Here is a 25839-nt window from a genome sequence, read left to right as displayed (position 1 = left end):
TGTAATATTCTGAATAAAACCACCTTCAATCTGCACGTATCTTTTGTAAAATTTTGCAAACTGAAAACATGTTTTTTAACTCCTACAAGGAAAATTCTCTTTCATTTCTACAAGTCCTCAGCCTATCTCAAATATTTTTTCAAGTCTTGTGTAAAATATTTTATGTAACACTGAAAGGAATCAAAGCAACCCTCAGTGATGAGCTGCAGTTGCAAGTAGCATTGTGGAAAAATATTTGTAACATGGTGATCACATCCATGTGAAGGTTTCACTTTGATACTAATACACTTTCCAGATTTCTGTAAAACGTCTTTCATTGAAAAAAATTTGTTTGCAAAGCTTTATCTGAAAGATCTACTGCTGTAAGGTCACATTTGTACACTCTTAAGTAGACATTCTTTAAAAATGTAAGAGGTATGCTTCCCAAAGCAAAAACAGATAAATGTTTTCAAAACAGTTAAGACCTCACAAACATAAAATATTGCAGTATTCCTGTGAGCTGGTTTCTGATTTCACTTTCACTGCTTAAACTACTGCAATTGCAGCCATTTCAGTGGGCTGGCTCAGGCTTAACAGGGGCATGAGCCCAGCCCATCTCAGACTTCAACTAACGTGTATCTGGATAAAACCATGCGTATGTTGGCAAGATAAGATTAATTTTCTTCTGTGATAAGAAACTACCTGGTCTAGACTTGCACGTACTCTGCAAAGCATAATTCCAAAAATCAGTGTGGTTTTCAAACGTCACACAGAATAAAGCAGTGCACTGCATGTGTCTGAAAGCAGAACCTCCTCAGCTTTTGTTGGAAGCCCTTGGGATGCAGAGGGCTGGGGAACACAGCTCAGACCAGTCTCTCAACCCTGCCTGTTATCCCTTTTCCCTTGCATTGCTCTGAGCATGAACTCAGTTCAGATGAATTGTTCAACTATGTGCCTAACACAGAAGGAAACGGAAAGAAATAAAGGCTGGTTGGTTTGGGATTTTTTCCCCATATTTCACTTCATACACTAAAACCTGGATATTTTTTTTCTCCTTCTCCAGGAGCAGTGTAAAATTAATGACTGTGAAGGTTTTTCTAAACAATCTGTAATACAAATGAATCTATAGTGGCTTAAATAAACACCCAATATCTTCTCAGCATGTGCTCTTTAGTCCTGAGTTTTTTAGTAAGCCTTCAGATTATTTTTTTTACTGTGGAAGGAGTGTTACCCTCTCTTCTTGCTGTTTCAGAGACCTAAACAATTCAAGAGGATGGTATACAGCTTTTGTAGACTTTCCTGTGGACTGCATAAAGTTAAAAATCAACAGTTTTTTCCTTTTCATTCTGGGATTGTCCCACTTTCCTCTGACAAAATCAACCAAGTAATTACTAACTAGCAAAGGAAAACTTAGGTGTCCATGGTGAACAAAGTCCTTTACAAAGAGAGACTGACTGCTTTGTATAATGACTGTATGTCTCACAGTTAACACAAGTTTTTGTACCTGAAGTACCTTGGCCAGTAAGCATAATTAAAGACCACCTGCTCTTTGAATATATACCAAACAATAATTTCTTAAAAGCATTAAATAACTGCTGTCCTTACCCTTTACTTGTTTTGTCATCTTGCAGCTGGCAGGTATCAGAGACAGTTTGCATCTGATGCATGAAGCTGTAACTTCACCTCCAGACTTTTCCCCAGAGTCCCAAAATGCTCATGTTTTGTCTCAGGTTTTTGTATGTCTCTGCTGTTTATCTAAAGGGCATAAACTCGGGTTTGGGGATTGCCTCCTGCTATTCTGCTTCTGCTATTTGGGGCCCTGACCTCTTCTGAAGAAACTAAATGCAACCATAATTAAACTAATCGTAAATAACAAATGGCACCATTATTCTCATTTCTGTTCATGTCACATTTTTCCAGACTTACATCTTGCTGCTTATTCTTGAACTGGGACCTCAACATTTGCTATTGGCATAAGCATGCTGTGGACAGTCACACAAATCCAAAACACTTGTATGGCTTCTGCAGCTCAGTAAAGGGCAGAAGGCTGCAGAGCAAGAGCGTGAGACCTTGAAAGTGAAAAAGTAGGTGAAAAAAAAAAAAAGAAAAGGTCATTTTCTGTCACTAATTGAAGCGAGACAAAGGAGAGGGAAGAATGCCCTGACACAGACTGTAATTATTGCTGTCATTGCAGATGTTCCCTCTTAACAGTCAGCATTTCTTCATTGTTTCTGATTCCTCAGAAGCGAAGGAGACTTGCCAGGGAACCAATTTTATGTCAGTAAAAATATTGTTGGGGTGCCTCTGAAGTACTGTTAAGTAATGAGTACCAATCAACATTATTCTATGATTTCCTTGTAAATACTGTTGTTGAGTCCAAAAGTGGGACTTGGCATCTTCCTAGAAATATGCACTGTTTTTCTTAGATCCTTTTCTTGGAACTAATGAAGGACCTGAAATGGTGAGATGTGACTTTCTTCAACAGGAAATATGAAGCAGTTTGCAAATAACTTTGAAGTTTAAATTACGCTTTTCAGCTGTTTGACGTGGGATTAATTTTAATTGCATCATTCAGAGACTACTAGATGTTGTACTTCATATAGTCTGGATTTTTAAGCCTGACGATATTTAGTGGGTAAAGTTAGGGTAGCTTCCAGATGCTGTGCTGATCCCAACAGGAAAGGCTGCCATTCCTTGTATCCCTGCTAGGTTTGTTGTTGTTTGGGAGGTGAATAGTGCTGTCTTGCAGAGGTGCTTCATATGAGAACTGCACAACTGCACTGAGGTTGTAGGGGCTGCAGACCAAGCTGCAGAGGCTGACTGGGTGGCCACTGGAGACTGGATGGTGAGAAGGACATATTTCACCACTTATTTTAGGAATATCTTCCCTGTTCCTTCATGGTAGCCTCACTTTCCTCTTTCAGGCTCTTCTTGAAGGGTTATTTCTTGGTCTTCTAATTAAGCCTCACCCTTGTCATCTTTCCCCAGTGTAGTTTTTCCCTGGCAAAGGGGTTGCAACTAGACAATCTTTAAAGTCCCTTCCAACACAAAAAATTCTATGATTCTGTGACATTTTCATTCAGAATTAAATAGAAATTTAATGTGATGCTTCAGTCTTGAGCTAACTTTCACCAATGTCATAGGAATTTTGGCTTTTTGGATTTATTTCATTTTGCTGTGAGATCTAATTCAGGCTGTTAGTTGCTCTGGGGTGTGGATTGCTCTTGTAAACTCAACACATACAATTAGCTGCATGGTATCTTTCAAGATTTTTTAATGTAAGTATCAGTGCCTTACATTTCCATCAATAATAAAGGAGTGGCTGAGAATAAGTAAGTTAAAATACATTGCAATGTATTTGCATAGCACCAGAACCACAGCAAATCTGAGTCCAGATAGTGCAATCTTTATGGTTGTGCCTTCTTTTCGAGATGGCTTTCTGGAAGTGGGAACTTCTCCAGTAACTGTAGTTTCATGGTGGCAGTGAAAATTGGTTTTGCATTGTTATTTTCCAGGTGTCCTTTCAGAGCCAATGAGTTCTCCAGTGCAAGAGGCAGATGTGTCACCTTACACACAGTACAACAGTGTGCCATTTCCCCAAGTTCAGCCTCAGGTTCCGTCACCGTCTTACTACTCCAACCTGGGCTTCTACCCTCCGCAGCATGAGGAATGGTATTCCCCCAGCATGTATGAGCTCAGGAGGATACCCTCAGAGAACTTTTTCACAAGGGAAACAGAGCTAATGGATATCCCTGCAGCCAAAAAGCCTAGACTGGGTCACTCCACAGGAAGAGTCAAAGGAGAAGAGCTCTGTGTGGTCTGCGGTGACAAAGCCTCTGGATACCATTACAATGCTCTGACTTGTGAAGGATGCAAAGGTAGGATGAAATCAATGACAGACCACAATTCAGCTAAAAACTACTGAAGTTTCTAAATATTTATTCTCTGTTGTTAGGTTTTTTTGAGCCATTAATATTTTAGGGATTTTAGGGATTTACATTAGGGACCTGGTGTACGTTATTCTGTGTTTTCACCAGGGACAGATTAGCAGTGTCTTCTGTCATTGTCCTGCAATTCTAGAGCATAGTTGACCAACCTATAGCTCTTGAGCCAAAATTACCTCATGGTAAACTGAAGAGCAGCTTCCAGACTGCGGCTAGCAGACTGGCTCTACTGTCTTGGAAGCTGTTAGAATCCAATGCTAAACTACGTCCCTCTGCACCACTTCTACACGTCCTCTAAACAGGGATGGGGTTCAGCCACCTCCCTGAGAAGACTGTTCCAATGTTTGATAGCCCTTCCAGTGAAGAAATTTCTTCTAAGTTTCTTCTGTTCCTGCCTGTGGAAGGAATCAAAGCCATGAAAGCCCCTGGGAGTTCAGTGCTAGGCTGTCTAAGAAATCAGCTGCAAACCCAGTCCAAATGCTCTGGTAATGTGCATTGTGCCCAGACAATCTTTTTTCCTCAGCTACCAAAGGACATAGTGGTTGTCCTCAAGTTTGTGAAATGAAAGGATTTCTAATTCTAGACTTTCTTCTAGGGATAGCCCCTATCCCTAGAGGGAGCTTCTTCAGGAAATAGATGCAATCTGTCAGATAAATGTCTTGTTTCTTAGGAGAGCAGTATTCACAAGCTGATGTCAGGATAAATCGGACAAAGAAAACCATTGCCACTGTTGGAAACACAGTTGACAGATAATTTAGCAGAGAGGGACAAAATATGGAATTATTGGAATGGAATGCCTGTTATGCTGATGGATTAACTAATATATCTAAAGACAGGCTGCAATAGGCCTGAGGTACATCATAGGAAGACAAATAATGTCCCAGTTTTTCATTCTGCTCTGTGAATGAGTATTTCATTGTAATTTCTGTTTCTCAGATAAAGGCTTAAGCATAGACTTTACTGAAGCACTGAAATATCTTAATGTGGATCTCACTGTCACTGAGAGTGGACTTTGGACTAATTTAGGTGTTTTGCTCTATCTATTACAAAATAATCTTTGAGGGCACAACAGGCCACAGTGGTCAACTACTCTAAACATGAACACAGTCAGGGGTCATACAGTTTATCTCAGTAACTCAAATAAATAAGGTGCTAGCTTCTTTCTGCTGTCTGTGTCAATAATCTCAAAGTTAAAAAATATGCTTCATTATAGACCAGAGAAAACTGTTTAAATGTGAAGATTCCAAGTAATTATACAATTGTTCTGCAAGACTTAAAATTACAGAATCTGTACGGAATGTTTCTAGGAGAAAGGTTAAAACCACCAGGTGAATACTTAGACTTAACCCGTAGTGAAAGGAAATATGTGTTCATCCTTCTACTGATTCAGTTTGGATCACCCTATGTAACCATAATTTTACTGCTTTATTGGCATAATTTATTTTATGTTTTCTCTCTGCTTCATGACTGCAATGTCAATTACAAAGAATAGTACCCTTGGTCAAACATAGTAAAAGTTGAATTCTTCAAAGATAATACATTCTGTTTCTACAATAAACTTTAGAGGTGATTAAAGTACCAGCTGATTCAGTAAAAAGATGTGCTGAGGATAATAATTCTGCTTGACAAGGCAAAGGGGATCCTATGTTTTCTAGCCCTCTGATGATCCTTGACTACCTATGGAATTTTTCACATGGGTATACATTAAGCTCAAAGCATGGTGACCAAACTTGGGCTCAGTAGTTCTGTTGTGCTCTTATCAGTGCAGCAGAACTACATCATGTACCTCACATCAAAATATGAGATTAACCTTTTCAGTGGCAACAAGACTGTTGATTCATGCTCAATATGTGTCCAAGCTAATATGCAGCCCCTTTCTGCAGGACAAGGTCTCACCTTGTGACACCCCTGTTCTATTGATGCCGTGGACATTCTTATGCAAAGGGGGAGGCTCTGCACATACTTATGCCATTTAATCCTCTGCTATGAATACGTTAATTTTTTTTTTTTTTAATTTCCTTCTTGGGTAATGCATTCAACAACACCCTATGCTCCTTTCATTTTCCTTTCTTGGGCAGGAGGAGCAATATTAAGATCTTATTTAGCATCCCTCCTGAGAATTTTAATCTAAAGATGTGGGCAGGAGGATGCACTTCATTTATTTTTCAATACATTACTATCCATTAACAAATTACTATGAACTATATCATTAATATTTCACATATTATTCAAAAGCAGATTAAACAGAACATTTGTTCTCCTAAAACACTTGCCTGGGGTACTGTACATATGCATAATTAAATAAATAATTATATATATAAACATATTATATATAAAGATATATATACTTACATAAGTTTATAAGTAAATATGTATAAAAATATATGAATATATAAATAAAAGGCTTCCTTGAGGTTTCTCTCACCTCTGATATATTACCTGAGAAAATCCTGCCATCCTTGACAATAATAGCATCACAGTTGTGGCTCATAAAGAATGATGCAGTTCAGGTATTGCTGCAGTGTAGGAAGAAACACATTGTGCTTTGAAGTCTGCTGCTCTAGAGGATATTTCTGAGACAACTCTGCAGCCATGCATTGAAGCCTTTCTGGTATAGCTTCATCCTCTAGGATGATACTGGGTTTTAAGGGCTGCTTTCAGATGTTATAGAACAGGTGTGACACGGTATCACATCTGTTCAGTAAAACCACACAGTAAGTTCTGATGAGAGAAAAGCTGGTTGTGAATCCCCTCTGTGAGGGCTGGTGCTGAGTTTTTGCAGTCTTTAAACCACTCCTGGTAATGCTTGGATTCTCTGATGCCAGACTGAGAATGCTTCTTGCATTAAGAAGCATTTAATCTCTGCTTTAATCTCCTCCTTGCCTAAACACCCACCATGAGGGTGTGTGGGGAAGGAATACCAAAGCATATGTCTTGATAGCTGAACAGCTGCTTTATTAATAATTGTGAAGAGCAGACACATCACTGCAGGAAACAGATATTTACAAAGTTTTCATCTACACTTCTAACAGCTGTCCTCAACTTCCATAATTTGTGTAAGAAAATTCAGTGCTGGTAACATTGGAGCAGCTCTAGCTATAATTAATCACATTCATGACTAGCTAAAAGAACAAAGCAAATTCAACATTTACAGCCAACACGAGCTTTTTTGTAATTTAGCAAGATCAGATAAATGTTAGTCTGTGCCAGAAAAACCTTCTACTTTCAGGGTTACTCCTTAATGAGTTTAACAGATGCCATTTCCAATTTGCTTCTGAATATTTTTAAAACTCCTCCTGGTATTGAAAGTCACATGTAAAATACTTGAGACAGTTAAGTTCATTTTGAATTATTAGAAATAACATATAGAGAAATTTCAGTCATACCAAAAAGCTAATTTCAAAATTAATGATTAAGCCTATTCCAGAAGATAAGGATTCAAGAGTCACTTCATGATTGAACTGAAGCAAGAACTGAAGTTTTTACTGAAGAGTAAAACCTACATTTTTTGCAAAAAATAAAAGTCACTTTTCACGTCACATATATTTCACATTTTCAAATATTTTGTTTTCAGAAGCAAATATTTGACTGCTTGGATCTTGCTGGTTCTTAGCCTTTCCTCCATTTTTTTGCATCCTTCTTTCCAAATCTTACGTACTTTTAAAAATTCAGTTACTAAAGCTCTCTGCTCCTCCATACACACTTTGTGGGAAGAGTGTGTGATAAGTCACCAAGCAGACTTAGAATGTCATAAATATTTATGCAGGGGGTTTCAACATTTACTACTAATAAACATGTCACAAATTACAGAATTTAAATTGAGAAAATGCCCACAAATTATGTAAAGCAGATGCAGTTGCCTTTAACTGAGAGGATAGAGCTTAAATCCAGCTCTTTTTCTCCCTTCTTGACCAGTAAATGGTAATGTATTAAACACCACATGAATGATGAATAAAATAATGCCTGGGGCTGCTGGAGGTTCTACACAATCTGCATTTCAAAAGAGACTGATGCCACTCAACTGTATTTATCTGAAAAGCAGCGAATAAAAAAGACAGCAAGGAAGAGATTTCAAGCAGGAGTTACAGCAGATTCAGAGAAATGCCACATTATTTTTTTTTTTTATAACCAGAAAGTGGAATAGCTTTATTGGTAGCTACACATTGGTGCTTGGAACAGATTATGCAATTATAAATCCAGGGGCCAAAGTTGGGAAATTGTCCTCTGTTGGCAAAATCATCATGTCATCTGTTATCTGGCCTAGATTCAGTGGGACATTATCTTAGATGAACACATTCTGAAAGCACACAGACAAATACTGCAATGGAGAGAAGTCCAGATTCACATCTGAAATTGTGCTACGATTTGAGTATGGGAGACTGGGTCCTATCTGGTACCTTCCTTAGTGCATCAAAGTGCCAGGGTGGAAAACGATGGTGGATTTATTGTGCTAGCCAGGGATGATAAGAAAGCAAAAGTATATCTCTGGTTAATGTAAATTTAAGCAGAGCTGTAGTTTGAAGTGCACTATAAATCTGTGATGTGCCAGCAGAAGCTCCCAGGAGTTTATTTCTGAAACCTGCCCCCAGATGGGGAGAGAAACTCCTTGCCCTATAGTTGATGCTCTCTGCTGTACAAAGGGCTACACAAAAAGATTGTGGTGGCACAGCAACATTAAAAACTAAGGAAGTGTTCTAAGTCATCATTGGCATCAAAGACTGGTTTTTGTGATGCCTCTTTTATTCAATTACACTTAATAGCTTGAGCACTCATTTTGCCCACTCTCAGAGGTATGTTAGGCAGCAGCCAAACAGGAGATTTGGACAAGCTGAGGAAAGGTCCTCTATTTTCTTGGATAAGTTGCAGTTTGCAGTTGCCACTGTGGCACTCTGGAGTGAATGCAGTGCTGACACCAGCAGAACTGCCAGCACAGGTGAAATAAGGAACAGCTCATCTCACAAGGTGGGGAGGTGGAATAGGCAGATAGGATGCAGCTTCTGTATTAAACTCAGGGGTGACCAAAGCAGAGCAGTATGTGGAGCTTCTGCAGCATCTAGGAGCTGAAGGAATGATGACAAGTTACTCAATGCTCTTTCTAAGCACCCTGTACTTCAAGAGCCTAAGCACACTCATCTTTTTTTCCACGGGCTATTTGTGTGGCATCGCCCTAAGACTCTAGTGGTGATGCTCAACTTACTCCTGGCAGGTTTCAGATTTGGGTGTGAATTTTTCCAACAATCACAGTTCTGGGACCTTATTTTGGGCTAATGACTAGTGTTTAAACCCATGATTTCTCTTTGATACTGCTATCAATACAAATGTAAAGAATACAGTCATCCAGGCACTGAAAGAAACTTATGGTACAGCAGAACATGGGTCATTCAGAAAATACAATAAGGATAGAGGGGCTCTTCAACCTTATTACTTTGCTTGTTTAAGTGTTTTCTTTTTTTCTGTGTCACTGCTGTGTTATGCACAGGGTTCTTCAGAAGAAGCATCACAAAAAATGCAGTATACAAGTGTAAAAATGGAGGCAACTGCGAGATGGACATGTACATGAGGAGAAAATGCCAGGAGTGCCGCCTAAGGAAATGCAAGCAAATGGGCATGTTGGCTGAATGTATGTATACAGGTATTTGCATCATATAGTCAGAGTGTTCATCAAATACTCTATTTTTTTTTTTTTAATTAGGCTGGTGTTAATTAATAAAGCTGTAAGAGATGTCATCAGGCAGGTGGAAGGCCCATTAAAGATGATGCCATGCTTGCGCATCCTTTGGAAAAAAGATGAAGGGATTAACAAGCAATGGGATTTAGTTGGTGGTCAGGGACCCAAGAGTGTAAAAGCTGAGCAAATGGTGAAGGAAGGGCTGTCCTGCACTAGATGGCAGCCATTACTCTGCTTTAGCAGAACCAAAAAGCAGTCAACGGAAGTGGGTCTATGGGAGACTCTCCAGGATTGAGGGTTTTGCAGTGTTGTGGAATCCAGACCACGAAGTCCTGGTGCTTCCTTTTGCTACTTTTTCTGAGGTTCTCCCTGTCAAATTCTTGCTAGCCAAGTCCAAATTCTGGTATCCACTCAATGTTATTTCCAAGAAAAGACTTACTGCCTCTAGCAGTAAGTTCCTATGGACCTGCCATGTGTGTGTAGCCAGATCTCACCAGCAATCAGACAAAGCCTGCTAAGGGCTGGCCCTTTTTTATGGCCTCAATAGTCTTCTCATGATGCTATAGATTTTCCTGCCTCACATATAGACACATAAGTAGAACCATCTCCAGAAATGAAGCTGATAGACTTCAGTAGTATTTCATCTCAAGATTTTCTATTCAGACTGATAGCTTATAAACATCATTGAGCTTTACATTGAATAACTCAGAACAAAAGGGATATTGTATTGCAACTTTAAGCATATTTAAAACATCATTTTGAGTAAAATTTTGGACAACCCATTATTTTTGTAAACTTGCTCCTGAAAACAGTCCATAACCATCTGCTCTTCTGCCTTGTATTAACAGGGCTGTAATTTATTTTTTCTTGGTGACTCCAATCATTTTAGCATACACGTATGTATGAAACCAATTTAGGTTCATACAGGAAATTAATCTACTTAGAATTTTTAATATACTTCTATCCCTCAATCTGATCAGGAGATGCTATATTAACTGTTGGTTTTGTGAGAAACAATAAGCTCCATCGATATTTGGAATGCACTGCCAGCATAATGTAATTAATCTTTCATTCTGCAAATTGAACAGGCCACAGAGATCCCAAGATATGACATTTTCTCATGCAATATGTAAATACATGAGCACACACCACTACTGTAATGACAGCACTGAGTGTGTCCCTCAGTGTTAGAGGACAATAACTCCCCTGCAGGGCTGATCCCAAATCATTTTTGCTCCAAAATTTTGAGGGCTCAAAATAGCCTGAATGACTGAGGAAAACAACAACAACAACAGAAAAACCCAACCCATCACTGAAAAAAAAAAATAAAATAGGTCAGCGTAAATAATACTGACAGGGCTCACATGAAACTTTTAAACTGGCCTATCATTTTCACAAATATGTGAAATAAAAGCCAGAGAGTGCCACTGCCATCTGACTCTCTCTCCCTGCAATGGAAACACTGGGTATCTTGTGTTGCTCATGACTTAACCATAAGCATGCTCTAGTGCACTGCAATGAGGATGTTTGGCAAGGTACTGCTTAATGGCTTTTAAGGAGGAGTGTGCTGTGTAATTGCTTTTAGTTCAAGGCAATCCAGAATAGTAAAATGTGAAGCATCTAGTAGTATAGAGCATTTATTTGGGGAAAAAAAAGATTAGGAAATAAAAGGTTACCTTGAACTTTGTTTCACTTACTCGTTTTGTAGGGATGTAATTGCAAGCTCTGTGGACTCTTTTTCCCCTGTGAACAAGGAGGTAAATTCTTATAAATATTTATGTAACAGCTACTCAACAATCCTACTCCTGTCCTTCATATACAAGCCACAGACAGATCAAAATTATTAGCCCTCTATTATGTTTTGTCATTTTGATATAAGCTGCAGGTTTCTTGGGCAAAATGTCACCTAGGGAAGACCCAGGTTCTGCCACTCTTCCTGGAACGTAATACCCATTTAATACCCATTAAAACCTAGGTATGTATGAGCAAAAAGTAAATTTCTGTCCCTCACATGAATTTTTCAGCTAACTTAAATGAAGCCAGAATAAGCTGTCAAAATACTACACAAGTAGTAGGAAGCAGGAGAAAAATTTGTGTCACTGCTTAAGGTAAATGTAAATCAAATTTTCCCTAGCAAGGTAGTAGATCAAATCCTATGTTGGTAGAACAATATAAAAGCCCATTAATACCACCAAAGGGTACTCTGAATAATTCAGAAAAAGAAATCTATGATGCTGTATGGCAGCACAAATTACATGGCTCGATACCAGCTATCATCTCCATCACTCCTATTCCCCCCTTTCAAGGTATTATTTGCAGGTCTTATTTGAATCATGTAAATTTCCTCTTCTCACAGGGGTTCAGGTAGGTTATTTTATATAGTGCCTAAACAGGAAATTAAAAACGTTCACAACGAAACTCACTGTTTTCATGGTATCTTCTTCCTCCATCATATACACTTTGAATGGGAAGGATACCTGAAAGAAGCACAAAAGGGAAAAAGAAAAAGAAAAAAAAAGAGAAAGATAGGGAAAACAAGTTCAACCTGTGCTGATAAGTTTATTTTTGGATGAATACTTAGCTGTTTACTTTTTCATTAGTGCTTTCTGGCTGTCTTTCAGAGGTTGTGTAGGATATCTATTGTCTATTTCTTTTGTTAGCACAAGAAAATTGCTAGTTTTTATGACTCCCTCATCCTCAACTCAAGGATGCTCCCTGTTGCAAAGTACTCAAATGTAGCCTAGAACAAAACAAAACCCCCAAAATGCAAGAATCTTTTCATTAGGACAAGTAAAACTCCAACGTAAAACCAAGGATTTATTCAGTCCTCTAATACAATGACATGAAAAATAGCAAGACCAACCAGGTAACTTTTTAAATAAATACATTTTAAAGGTATGTTTGCCAGCCTGAGTTACTTGTGAGTCTAAATTTTCAGCTGTTGGTCTGCCTGTGTAGTGGCACTGAAGTGACCAAAGCTGCTGGGTCCTCTCCTCTGAATGGGCTTTCTCTGTGAAGATTTTCCTCTTCAGCCATAGTATTGCTTAAAAATTACTGGGAACATCCAGTGCACTTTGGGAAAGAATAGCTGAGCCTCAATTAATGTTTTGGATGGGATGATTAGCAGACTTTTGAAGACAGTCTTCCAACTCTTCCCACTTAACGTGCTTTGGTTAGGGTCTTGGAGGGCGTGAAGGGGTTTTCTTTCAGGTGAAACTAACCCAAAGACACACTCCAGTGCAGTCTGTGTGCACTAATGGGTTTTCTGTCTGTAAAACCAGACTAGAGATGATCCAAAGCAAGACCCCCAGCGTGGACACTATGTGGATGCTGGGTCCAAATGGATGCAGTACCGACTGCTTTGCTCTGCACATGGGACTTCCTATTAGTGTTCATTTAGTAGGTCTCATTAGCCCCAAATCCAAAGCTAATGCCACATGCAGGAAACGATCTGCACAGGTTAAGTGGGTTTGTTAAATGTAAAGGGTATCCTGCTCAGTTCCTGGGGTGTGTGTAAATCCAATTGCTATTTGTTGTATTGTGTGCTCTAGGTCTGTTAACAGAAATACAGTGCAAGTCAAAAAGACTACGCAAAAACGTGAAGCAGCTCCCAGATCAGACAGTAAATGAAGACAATGAAGGCCACGATATGAAACAAGTAACATCTACAACTAAAATATATAGGGTAAGAAAATTCTTGTAACAGTTCATACGGTAGCAGTGATGTTTGAGATAAATGTGGCTGTTACACTAACTAGAGAATAACTGCAAACTCTCTTGAGTTCTCTGTATTAGTTAAATCTCCATCTCTCACCAAGCCAAGGAAATGCCTTCAGTATAGAAGTAGTTGTGATATTCTTGGTAAAAACTCAGTAAGGCATTTGAAAAATCCATGAAGTATATGTATATGTACCATATACATATCATGTCCATGTATATGATATGAACATCAGATATATATCACATATAGTGAGGTGTGATTCTAAAGTCTAAGCAGATCTAGTTATTTGCTAAACTTTTCCTTATTTCTAATAATAAACCACACAAAATCATGTGATTTAGAGGCATTATACACCTCTCCTCTCTAGTCTGCTATAGAAATCTTAATGGCAAGCAAACCACTTTTCTGCTTGGTGTCCAAGTGTGAGAAATAGTTCTATAGTGCTAAAGCAAGAGATGCTACATCTTTTCTATGACTGCATTTCATGACAAGCTTTTTTTTTTTTTTTTTTTTTTTTTTTTTTTTTTTTTTTTTTTTTGCCAGTATAGGAGAAAGTAGAACTTTCCCCAGAACAACAGAATCTTCTTGATTACATCATGGATTCATACAGCAAACAACAAATACCACAGGAGGTGTCAAAAAAACTAGTAAGTTTGTTGATTAATTGTTGAGATGCAGATAACAACGCTGAGGATTATATGGCAGAGATATTTGTATTTACCCTAAGTAGGTGTAGTCAGTAGTGGATCAAATTGTGGGTAAAGTCTTAGAATTAAAACATGGTGCGAGTGGGACAGAATCTCTCCCACTGAATTGAGATAGAACACATCTTTGTCAAATTTAAATGCTAAGAAAAGGTTTTAATTTCTGAAAATACACTTCCATGCTCAAATCTAACCTTTGCTGTTTGGAACTTTGCTTTTTGCATTTTCATTATAGGCAGTGATTTGCATTCGTCTTGCAGACAAGTTTCCTTTCTATAAGGACTCTAGCCTGGAAGCTTGAAAATATTTATTTGAACCAAAATTCCCAACATTTTCCAAGTTTGAATTTTTGTGTCACCCCCTCTTATTTCCTTTTTTTCTCTACCTTCTAGAAATTCAGTATTCTCTTTAAAAATTTTTACATTAGGATGGGGAAATTCTGGGAAAGAAGGAGAAGAGGACAAAAGAGTTTAAAAGATTTATTTTTTTTAAACTATCATGTTCAATCCTAAAACAAGAACAAAAAGCATTGTAGAAAAGTACTTTTGAAATTAATGTGGAAAACATATGGATTGAATAACCCATAACTAGCTTGTGAAACACATTTCTATCAGAGATTGAAGAAGCTAAAACCAAAAATATACTAAAAAAAAGAAATGGAGAACAATGCTTTTGGTGAATATTATGGCACAGATAGAACTTCTAGGTCAGGAAGTGCCTCAGTCATGCATTGCTAGATATGACATTGAAAGTGAGACAGATATCCCAGAGGAAAATATCTTCTTCTTTCAAAAGCCTACTTTTTTTTACTATTTATGCTGTCTTGCAAAATACCTTTTTTGACAGCCATTGGAGACAAATTACTTGCCTAATCCAGTCTAGTATTTCGTGTACTTTATGCTCTTAAAAATATAGTGACTATGCATATAGTGACTATGCATATAGGGACTGTGTATTAACAAATTTTGTATGGTTCTATTTTTACAGTTACATGAGGAATTCAGTGCTGAAGGAAATTTTCTGATTTTAACAGAAATGGCTACCAGTCACGTACAGGTTCTTGTGGAATTCACTAAAAAACTACCAGGTATATCTAGTGTGTTGGGGCAAATTTTCTTATTGCAAGGCTTACATGCTTTTTAGTTACCATTTGGCAATTGTTTATATTTTGAAGACTGTTTAGAAATGTGTCCTTTGACACACATGCATTCTTCAGATACTGTCTAAAGAAAAGGAGCATTGTGCTTGGGGGAATAGTACACTGAATAATTCAATCTCTGCCACTCTGAGATGGGGAACTCTGTACCTTTCAACAAACAAAATGCTCAGTGAAGGGGTTGTGTCTCTAGAGAGATTTAATTTTCATTTCTCACTGCAACGCCAAACAGTCTGCCTCTAATTAATACTAATACTTGCCAGACCCTGCTTCACTCACTTTGCTGCCTTTCTAGTAAAGCCTCTTGGTCATGAGATCCACTGAATTTTGAGTCCTAAGCAAGAACTTCCCCTTGATGACTGACCCAGTATTTATGGTCCTTGCACAAGCACTGAAAATCTTAATTTATCAGAAGTATTTTTAACTCTCGTTTTACCTTTTAACTCATGAATGAACACTGGGTTCCTTGTGATTTGAGAAGGTAAATTGTAACATTAGCTGTATGGAAACATATTATTTTCCTGGCACACCAGTGACATTGACCCTTCCTCTGTGTGTTACAGTCTTGCTTCAAAGGCTAGAACTGCAGTTGTAACTATGTTTTTATGCTAACTGGGAAACTGACTCTCAGGAAATGAAGAAAAGAGGACCCTTGTTATCTAGTAATTACTATTTTTATTGCTGGAGTCTTGTGGGAGGTGTCCCTACCTATGGCAGGGAGACTGGAACCAGATGATATTTAAGGTCCCTTCCAATCCAGACCATTCTGTGATTCTACATCTGTTAGGATTTATCAGTTTTTTATTTCATCAGAAATCAGGGAGTGGGTATAAGGTGTGCACATGCATTGGCAAGTAGGAGGGAAGTTTCCCATGAGCTTCAGCTTCTTGTTCTTCTTCAGAGGAAGAACTTGTGTATTCAAACAAGTTATCAAATTTCTCCTGATTTCTTCAGTGGGTTTTAACTCTTCTCCCTCCCAAAAGAGGAATGCATATTAAAAAACATCAGGAAGCCTTTATGTAGAATAATATATTAGTACAAAGGCAAGGTGAAATATTTAAAATTGGAGGCTTCAATGGTGATTTTTGTCATCAGAGTATGGGAGGGGCTGAAAGCAGCATGGCAGCAGGACAGTCATATAAAGAGCTTTAGTGGAAACCTGGCAGAAGGTATCAGGAAGCAGCATTAGGCTAGACAGAATCCCCACTAATGGTTATGCTACACCACTAGATTTTGCTTATCTTGTTCCTAAAGTACCGTGACCACTGAAACACAAGTCTAATTTTCACCAGTTTTAATGAGGTCCAAATTTGTGTCATTTTCTGGAATCTTGGTTTCAACTCCTGTAGGATTTGGCACTTTCTGCTGCCCAGGCATCAACGTCAAGGTTACGCAGCTGTGTAGCACTCACGTGCAGGAGCTTCAGGACAGAAAATATCAGGGACTTTTCTGTTGTTGCTTTACTTACCTCTAACATCTCCTCAGGCTTCCAAACCCTTGATCATGAAGATCAGATTGCTTTGCTGAAGGGCTCAGCAGTAGAAGCCATGTTCCTCCGTTCAGCTGAGATCTTCAGTAGGAAACTTCCTACAGGACATACAGTCCTTTTAGAAGAAAGAATTCGCAATAGTGGTAAGTATTTTGTTTAATGAGGAAAAAAACCAAACCACACCACTGCACTTCTGTGTCAGTATTTTGCCCTTGGAAAGCTAGTAAAAATTTTTATTAGCATTGAAACGGTTCATTTGAATTTTGTTCTTTATATTAACTAGAAAGGATCTAACCCAACCTTGAGTCTAAAGGTCATAAGGTAAAGGTTTATTTATCATTACATTGCTAGTATTATAAATACTATTTTTACCAATATATTTTTACCTGTATTACAGGAGGATAACTTATTAACCAGCTTACTTGCTGCTGGCTGCATTCTTTCCTTCCATTAGTAGCCAGAATGCAGGACAAAATACCATTTCCCAAAGATTTTATTTCTCCCCTCTGTGTGAATTCAAGTTGACTTTAATGTATTTTCCTTAGCTACATTTAGTGAGGCTGTGACAAAAACCAATAAAATCAGCTTGTAAATCATAGCATTTGTAGCAATGTTAATTGCTGCACCAGCACAGAAATCACTCAGAAATCTCCCGAGTCTCTCATTTTGAACTGCTAGAGCCTACCTGTCAACATGGCAGTGGTCCCTCACATGAAAAAAAGATTAAAATGTGTTTTTTAAGTGCCCATGTGCCTCCGTTTTCAGTTCTGTCAACTGCCTGTCAGTTAGTGGTCGGACTCTTTCATGCTTCCCAAATCTGTGTTTTCTCAGCATTCAATGGATTTACCTGGGAATGCTGTTTGTCATCAAACAAGCTATCAGAGTTTTTGTTTTGACTTTATGAGCTTGCATTCGTACAATTTTTGTGCACATTTTTGTCTTAGTTTAAGACAAATTCCAGCATTACACATTTAGACAAATTGTGTAATTGTTAGAAAATAGCTTGTATTGAAACCTCTTGCTTTTGTGCTTACAATCATGGTGATTTTCAGGTGTCCCAAGTTTAAACAAAATGAAAGACTTTAAAATTTGACTGTTATTATTGCTTATACATACAACTTTCAAAGATATTAAACATGCAGCTCACACTTCCAGCCTTAACCAGCAAGGATACATGCTACTAGGAATGGCAACAGGCCATTATCATGTTATAGACTAATCCAGGAGAAAAAATGGTCAGAGGAGATTAAAGCCTAGTTAAATAAAGAAGAAAACCCAGGAGAATTACACATAATTTTGGAGATAGGAAGTTTGAAGGGTTTTTTTTTTGTACACATGTAACTGAAAAAGACTAAATGCAGCAAACTGAAACAGCCCATAAAGACCAGCAGAGGACATGCACTGATATCTGAGTGAGAATCTAGAAATTAAATTTATGGATAATGAACGAGGAAGAATTATCAGAATTATTCATGGCTCCCAGTAAGGTCCTAAACACTGTCAGGCCATCAGCCATAAATTACTGCTGTTAGTCAGAACGTCAGTCCACATATTGCTAGGTGCAGACAATTGTCTGAATGTCACACAAGTCCTATTGTCAAGCCTTGATATCTGTATCCATAAAACTGGGGGTGGACATCCTACCTAAAAGTCACAAGCTGTCCAGACTTCTGTCACCTGCCACCAAGGCCAATTGGAAAATGCCCTTATCTATTAATATTTATGCCTTCCCCAATCTGATTGTATGGGGTGTTTTTTTTTTTCTCCATAAAAAAGCCAGAGATCTGGTGGTGATGGCCTTTGAGCATCAGCAGCCTCTGTTTTTATTCTCATGCTGATGAGGTGTATTTTTATTTCTTAGCTTGAGCATATTGCTTAAATCCTGCTGCATCCTGTGACTGCATTTCTTTGTGCTCTTATGGTCTTTCTCCATAAGGTGTTATGAAAATGCTTTCATTAGCTGCTTCTGAGTCTGAAATCCTCTCCTACTCACTCTAGTATTGAGACTTAATGAGAAATAGACACTTTATTTAATGCTAATGAGAGCTTAAAACATTCTTAAAAGCAGTGTTGAAATACTGAATGTTTTCTCAGTATAGCTTGTTTTTCTAAAGACACCTGCTTCCAGCAGCCATCAAGAGCCACAGATTTTTATTTCATCAATTTATTCTGCAGATACTAATTTCAGTATTGGGGAATAAAGATACTGTCAGACACGGGCACAAATGGAAGAATCTGGACCCAAAGTTTTGGTTGGCAGCAGGACAGCTGACATTGTGAAATATACCATTGACTTCCTGGGTGGTTTACAGGTGCTGACGTACAGTGAGATCCAAGGAAAAAAAGAAACAGCCACAGTTTCAAGGCAATGGCAAGCTGCCACCTTTTGCCCTTGTATGTAGGATACAAAGTTCCCATTGATTTGGACAAGGGACTCCTGCAACTGAGGGCAAAATTTGGCACTGGAACAATGGATACTTAATCAGGCCCAGGCTGGATGGGGCTTTGAGCAAGCTGGTCTAGGAGGAGGTGTCCCTGCCCATGCAGGGGGTTTGGAACCAGATGATCTTTAATGTCTCTTCCAACTCAAATCATTCTCTGAGTCTGTGATTCCACTGCCTTTGGCTTTTATTATTTTATTATTAGAATTGAGTAACAACAGTGCTTTAAAACCCCATTGTGCTGGGGTTTGTGCAAAGAAACAGAATGAAATCATCTCCACTGCAGAGTCCAAATAATCTAATCTGAGAGAGGGCAACTTGGCTGGTATCTAACCCCTTGTTTCTAAACATACCTGCAGATCATAGGTGTCTAACCCTCTGAATGGTCATATGCATCCACATGGAAGGAGACACCATCCTCTGACTTGACCCAAAGCTGGCACACTGCCTCAGATAATTAGAAATCAGGATCTCTTTAAATTACATGGCATAGGAAAAAGCTTTTCTGTTCATATGCAGTACTGCACAGTCTACCACACAGACTTAGCCAGCGCCATGCTCCTGAATAACAAATAATATTCATAAAAGTGAATCTTATCTACAGTGTTAATTTCTACCCATGGAAACAAGAGCAGATGTCAGAGGACCCGATCTCTATTCTTCTATGTAAATGTGTTTGTCCGTGACAAAAACTTATTTAAATAATCTCAGCCTGTGAAGCCTGGCTCAAGGCAGTGCAGATGCTGCTGCTCTCTGCCAGAGCTGCACTTCCCTCCCAACTGCAGACACTCGGGCCACTGCCAGAAGATGATAGGTGGCACTGTCATTTGCATCCTCCTTGCAGGTTTAATTTGGTTCTTGTATTTTGTTTTGTTTTTTTGTTTTTTTGTGTTTTTTTTTGTTTGTTTGTTTGTTTGTTTTTGTTTTTGTTTTTTTTTTAAACCACTGTTTCTTCACTTGCAATGACTTCACAGTGATCTTATTGACTGCTTTACAGAAGATGAGATCTTGCTATTCTGACTGTGAGTTCCCCTTGGCATTTGCTGACTTCTCATTTAAGATGGCCATTTGCTCTCCTACAAAGATGATGATGGAGGAGAGGTCATATGAGTGTGCTCCGTTCTATCTTCTCCACTAGCTAGATTTTTCCCTTTTCAGCTCTCATCATCAACATGGTGAATTTGGTCATTGTTTAAAGGGCCACTGATGAATTAGAACAGGTCAGAAGGCAGAGCTCATAAGCAGCATTTAAAGTAGTTCTGGTAGATGAAACACTGAAAGATAAGATGCAATTTTGCAAGTAATTAATGTTTCCTTTTCAGAAAGCAGCTACTAATATACCCTTGGTTTAATATCCACTGGCACCTCCATATTTATCAAGAAAAAAGGACCTCTTTATCCATATCAATCAGAGTGCTAGTTACTTACTGTTAATTAGTACTTACTCTCAAGCTTTCTTCTTGCAATAGATTAATCTGTTCAATTTTAATCAGCACCCAAAATAGAAGAAAGAATACTGGTCTTAAAAATCTGGCAATACAGAATCAATATCACAATAAAACTATCCATTGAAGGATTCTGTTAACTATTTATTTATTTATGGCTTGACACAGCAAACCTTATGAAAGCAAGAGTCACCTTCAGTAAGAAACCATTGGAAGAAAACTCTAAAAAAGGCAAGATCTAAAACAATGTTGTGTCTTCAGCACAGGTGTCATTTGTGTCTTACACATAGGCATTAAACTGGGCAAGCAGTAAAAGAGTGCTAAATGAATAATGCTGATGGGTTTAAATCTGCTCCAGCATAATGCTGCAAGGCTGTACTCAGTAAGGCCTGTAATTCCCATTGACCGCCCTGGGGTTTACAGCCAGTCAGCCCTTAACATAGTAAAATCAATATAATTAATTGCAGTATCTTTGCAGATGATTGAGTTGGGCTCGTCTTTAGGTCAAAATCTGTGTAATTCAGAATGATGCTTAAAACAACACAGAGGAGGGGTGTGTTCTTATTGCCCTAATGCTGCATAAACCAAAGTTTTTTAAACCTTTTTGAAAAAAACTAAAGAAGGAGGCAACATTAACACTGCTGAGGATGATGTCTATCCGAGACAGTCCTGTGCAGAGGTCTTGTCTAATTAAAAAAAAAAAAAAAAAGAGGCCTAGATGTAGCTGAAATTTCTGTTCTCATTGAAGCCAGAAATATAACCTTATCTATCTGTCTGTGGCTTTTTTTTCACTTTTGAAGTATGATTTGCAATAATGACATTTGAAAAGTCACATCATTAATTTCTCCTCTAGCCTTTTTAGTTACCAGCACCAAATCACCCTAATTCTTTTCCTGGTAACTCGAACTGAAGTGCCGTCTTGTATAGTAGATACGAAAAAGTAAGAACTATAAAATAAGCAAGAACTATAAACATCGGCTTCCTGCTTTTTTTTCTTTCTTTCTGGTAGAGCTTATTAAACACAAATTGAAGCATTTTGAATCGCATTGGAAAACAGCCCCCTCTAGTGATGGAACAGTGCTTTGTGTCCTGTGCATGCAGGACGATGAAATAACAGGGAAACTCAAGCACTGAAGACACGAAGGCAAAAGTAGTGACCAACAAAAATTCCATTATCCTAGTCTCAGAATTGCTCATTTTGTATGTTTTCATTCATAATTGTCTTCTGACTTGTTTTTTTAGACATTCCAATGTTCTGTTCTCTTCAATAAAAGCAGTAAATCATTTGCATTGCTGAAACATCTCTTTTTATTCCCTTTCACTTATTTTATTTTATTTCTCTGTTTGGAGTACAGTAATGCAGAAAAGCTTCCCACTATTATTTCATTTGCTTCCACATCTATATTAATTTTTTTACTTTACCCATCCATGTTCTAGTTTCTTGGTGTCAGGTTAGAAGCTTTCTGAGGCAAGCATTTTTTAACTGCATACTTTTTAGTGCCTGGGCCAGTGAGGACCTAAATCAGTTCTTCCACACTGTTCACCAGCAACATTTTCGTCCCACCTCTACTATATTCCCAGTAGGATATGAGGAGCTTTGTGGTCAGCAAAACAATGAATTAATTCAGCTGAAAGCTAACCTGACCTCCCCAAAAAAGGCGAATTATTAATATGAGAAACAAATGATGGTGAGTCTTAGTCACAACTCACTTCCTCCCATTTTCTGTCTGCTGCCAAGGTGATTGTGCCCAGCAGTGCAATACCTTGCACAGGGACTTCTAAAATTATCTAATTTGTCTTGGAAGCTTCCATGTCATTGCTGAACTATTCACTTCTACATAAGTGCCTTGCTTTAGGACTCAATAAGGCTTAATTTTTTTCCTGTTCCTTGATTCAGTTGATCTTTAAGGCTGGTATGTCAGAGGTCTGTGTTCCCTGTATGTGTTGTATTGTAAGGAACTTTGGCATTTCAAACTGCCCAAGAGAGAGACAGGCGGTTCCCCAAAAGTTAGCAACAACAGGCACTCAAAATTTTATATAGTTAATGCTTATGACTAATGGCATAAACTTCACAGAACATTAGATGTGATGACTATTGTTTCTTCTGCTCCAGAACATTAAAGCTCCAGCTGTGTTAATAAGTTCCACAGGATGAGTTGACATCCCATATTTCTGTTTAATTGACTTATACTCTTCTCAATAGTATTGAACTTGTTATAAAAAAAAAAGATCTGTGGCTTGTAATCTGAAGTGAATCTAGGTTGCTCATGTCACATGTTTAAACACATCATTCAACCACAGAATAAACCACACCCTAAAACCCCATACTTTCACACTGCTGGGGACACTAAACTACTCTGCTGATTGAAACAGATTCTCACTGTCACAGCAAAATGTGACTTGTTTGTAGTTAAGTCAAGTGACTTCATGTTTCCTTTCTTTGAGTTCCACCCAATGAGTTTCATTTTAAATTTCCCATATTGGAGGCTCTCCAAACCTTACCAGTCCTGGACTTTAGTTTGAGTTCTACACAGTACTCAAAATCACATTTTTCCATGCATTTTCCATGCCAAACTCTATAGGCTTCTCCCAGAATAGCTCAAAACTAAGAGCAAAATGACAGGGAATCCTATAGCCCTTGTCTGTGGCATCAAGGAGGTTTCCATCCTTCCAGTCAAGGAAGACCATAATGCTTCTTGTTCAGATTTCTGTAACTCATCGATGCCACAGCTTCGGAGTTGAAAGCACTCATAGTCAACAGTCTACTGTCTGCTCTAAGTGACTCACACACCAGTTAAAAAAAAAAATAAAAAATTATGTCACAGGACCTACTTCTCTTTTACACCAAAAAGCAGAAGTACATCTGTAATTTAAGGTTAAGTAAGAACATTGTGACTTGATGGCACAGTCAGTAAAAGAAAGCCCTGTTGGCATGCCCCAGTTTGGTAACCCCAAAGGGTTTTGTTGATGGCAAGAGGATCACATGATTCCATCTTCAGACTGGGATAGATTTTAATTATTTATGGCTCTGTACTTTCTAATACTCCAGTTTATGCTTTAAGGTTGCAAGCAAGTTGATCTTGGACTACAGGTAATCCTAGAACTCGATAAAGTTTCAGGCTACATAAAAAGAGCAATTAAGACTCCTTCTGGAGACAACTGAAGGAACTGCCCAAGGCAGTTTGCTGTAGAGTAGAATTGGGCTAGAATTAAACCACACACCCTGACAGGTTTCCATACAGCCAACGTAAAGGTAGTGAACACGGGGACAGTTTCACAATCTGTGCATACTGGAAAAGAGAAAACAGTTAGAACAGCAGCAGAGAGCACAAAAAAACATGTATGAGACTTGTCCTGAACAGCTAGATGGGAAAACCTGTAGAGCAAAAGGAACTGCTTGAAAGGCAGACTTTGAAACCACACAAAAAGAAATTGCCAGCACTTCATCTCTTTCTACTCTGACCTGGAAAACAAGGATGTGCTTGCATTTTTGTAACTAACAGTTTTATAACAGGCATGATTTGTTTAGTAAATTTTTTCCACCAAGACAGACAAAGCTTCATATACTAAATATTTGCTCTCTGGCAATAAACTCGATTATCTCAATAACTAAAAAATATTATAACTTTTTTTTTTTTCTTCCTCTCACAGGTATCTCAGATGAATTCATAACTCCCATGTTTAATTTCTATAAAAGCATTGGAGAGTTGAAGATGACACAGGAAGAATACGCACTACTTACAGCCATAGTTATCCTGTCTCCAGGTAACTTCTAATCCAGAATTAAGTATTAGAGAGGGTTTGGAAAGAAAGCATGAGGAGTGTGACCTGAGACTTGTAAAAACTTACATTCTACATTGAGTGAGGGAGCATATATGCTTATTCAGTATACTTGGCTGACAAAGCAGAAAACAAGCACAAAAATCCAGATTCCAGATGTCCTGCTGCACCATCTGGTTGATGGCACGACCCCAGAGAAACATTTCTGAGTTAAAACTTTCCAGTTTTTAAAAAAGTTGAATGTTTTCCCTAGCCAGAAGTGAAAAGCTTACATGAAATGTCCAAACCAATACCTGAGTGTTAAGCATTTTTATTCCCTCTTGTTCTGAAAAAAATTTCTTAGTGGATGTGAATATCAGTGTCCAGTGTAAATATTTAAATATTTTTATGTTATTTATCAGTGTAAATGTTTACAATGTACCAGGTCATAAATTTGCCACTTCTTTTCTTTTAAAACCATAACCAGATCGACAATACATAAAGGACAGAGAGTCTGTGGAGAGGCTTCAAGAACCCTTGCTGGATATTCTACAAAAAGTATGCAAACTTCACCACCCAGAAAACCCCCAGCACTTTGCATGTCTTCTGGGCCGTCTGACAGAATTACGGACATTTAACCATCATCACGCAGAGATGCTGATGTCATGGAGAGTGAATGATCACAAATTCACACCTCTTCTCTGTGAGATCTGGGATGTGCAGTGATGGATACTTTTTATTTGAGGAGAAATATCTTTGTAAAGGACCACATAACATTTATTGTCATAGAAAAATATTCCATAGCACATTACATTTTCTTTACTGCATTTTTATAGAAACATGCCATGGATTCATAAAATTCATTTTGCTCACTATACACAGAATATTGCATAGCTCTCAGATCTTCACATTCAAGTATAACTTTCTCTGTATTTATCTTCTCTGATCAGGAAGAGTCCACCAGCTCCTCAGAGGAACCCTGTTAATTTCTCCTGCAATTAAGCTGACTGCAGTTGCAGTTCCTCCTGAAAAATGGGGAAATGCAAGTTTCCATTCGTATTTTTTTCATTGCAGTGTTTTTGTGCTTGGCCTCCATTACGGGATATATTATAGATATTTATGGTAATAAACCTGCTGAAATGCCATAGTCATGTGTTGACAGTAAGACACACAAGACATTATTTCTTCAGAAGGTGAAAAATTATGTAATGGAGAAAAGACACACACACAAAGGAAAAACTTTTCATGATACACACATGTAACTTCATTTGCATTATTATTTCAAAGTAAAAAAAATATATATACTTTGTGGAAGTGCGACAAAGGTTTTTTTGCCTTATGACTTAGACGGCTGATGCTCGGCGGCTCTGAAAACACCCTCCGCAACATCCCTGAGGGAGGTAAGCGTGTGTCACCTGTGCCTGAAGGGGATGCGGGCTCCCCAGCACCGACAGGGGCCGCGGGGGGCTGTATGCAAGCTGGATGGTTTCCTTGCACCTGGGTCCGCCCCAAGCAACCTCAAACCCGACACCC

At 38.3% G+C, this 25839-nt stretch overlaps 1 protein-coding gene and 1 long non-coding RNA gene across 10 annotated transcripts in view; one reads left to right on the top strand and one right to left on the bottom strand.

Annotated features, from left to right (window-relative positions):
- LOC139791130 (uncharacterized) overlaps positions 1-16726 on the bottom strand; it is a 36836-nt gene extending 20110 nt beyond the window's left edge. For 2 of the 3 annotated variants that reach the window (XR_011723775.1, XR_011723776.1), the window contains exons 1-3: positions 16641-16726; positions 12015-12068; positions 11289-11334 (exon numbers count right to left, since the gene is read on the bottom strand). This is a non-coding gene — a long non-coding RNA (uncharacterized lncRNA). Of the gene's footprint in view, positions 1-11267; positions 11335-12014; positions 12069-16640 lie in introns of all 3 variants that reach the window. The other variant, XR_011723777.1, reaches the window with a different exon arrangement.
- The window catches only part of NR1H4 (nuclear receptor subfamily 1 group H member 4), a 31464-nt gene extending 5919 nt beyond the window's left edge, over positions 1-25545 (top strand). For 4 of the 7 annotated variants that reach the window (XM_071732952.1, XM_071732955.1, XM_071732956.1 and 1 more), the window contains 8 exons: positions 3495-3857; positions 9403-9555; positions 13143-13276; positions 13861-13959; positions 15004-15103; positions 16658-16804; positions 24199-24312; positions 24794-25545. In XM_071732952.1, coding sequence (XP_071589053.1) covers positions 3495-3857; positions 9403-9555; positions 13143-13276; positions 13861-13959; positions 15004-15103; positions 16658-16804; positions 24199-24312; positions 24794-25032 — 1349 coding nt within the window. In that variant the 3' untranslated portion in view covers positions 25033-25545. The remainder of the gene's footprint in view (positions 1-3494; positions 3858-9402; positions 9556-13142; positions 13277-13860; positions 13960-15003; positions 15104-16657; positions 16805-24198; positions 24313-24793) is intronic. The other 3 variants (XM_071732953.1, XM_071732957.1, XM_071732958.1) reach the window with 1 other exon arrangement.
- The last annotated feature ends 294 nt before the right edge of the window (positions 25546-25839 follow it).

Source organism: Heliangelus exortis, chromosome 1, assembly GCF_036169615.1.
Source record: "Heliangelus exortis chromosome 1, bHelExo1.hap1, whole genome shotgun sequence".
Classification (NCBI taxonomy): Eukaryota; Metazoa; Chordata; class Aves; order Apodiformes; family Trochilidae; genus Heliangelus; species Heliangelus exortis.
Note: the sequence above shows the minus strand (reverse complement) of the source record. Positions and strands in the feature narration are given on the sequence as shown.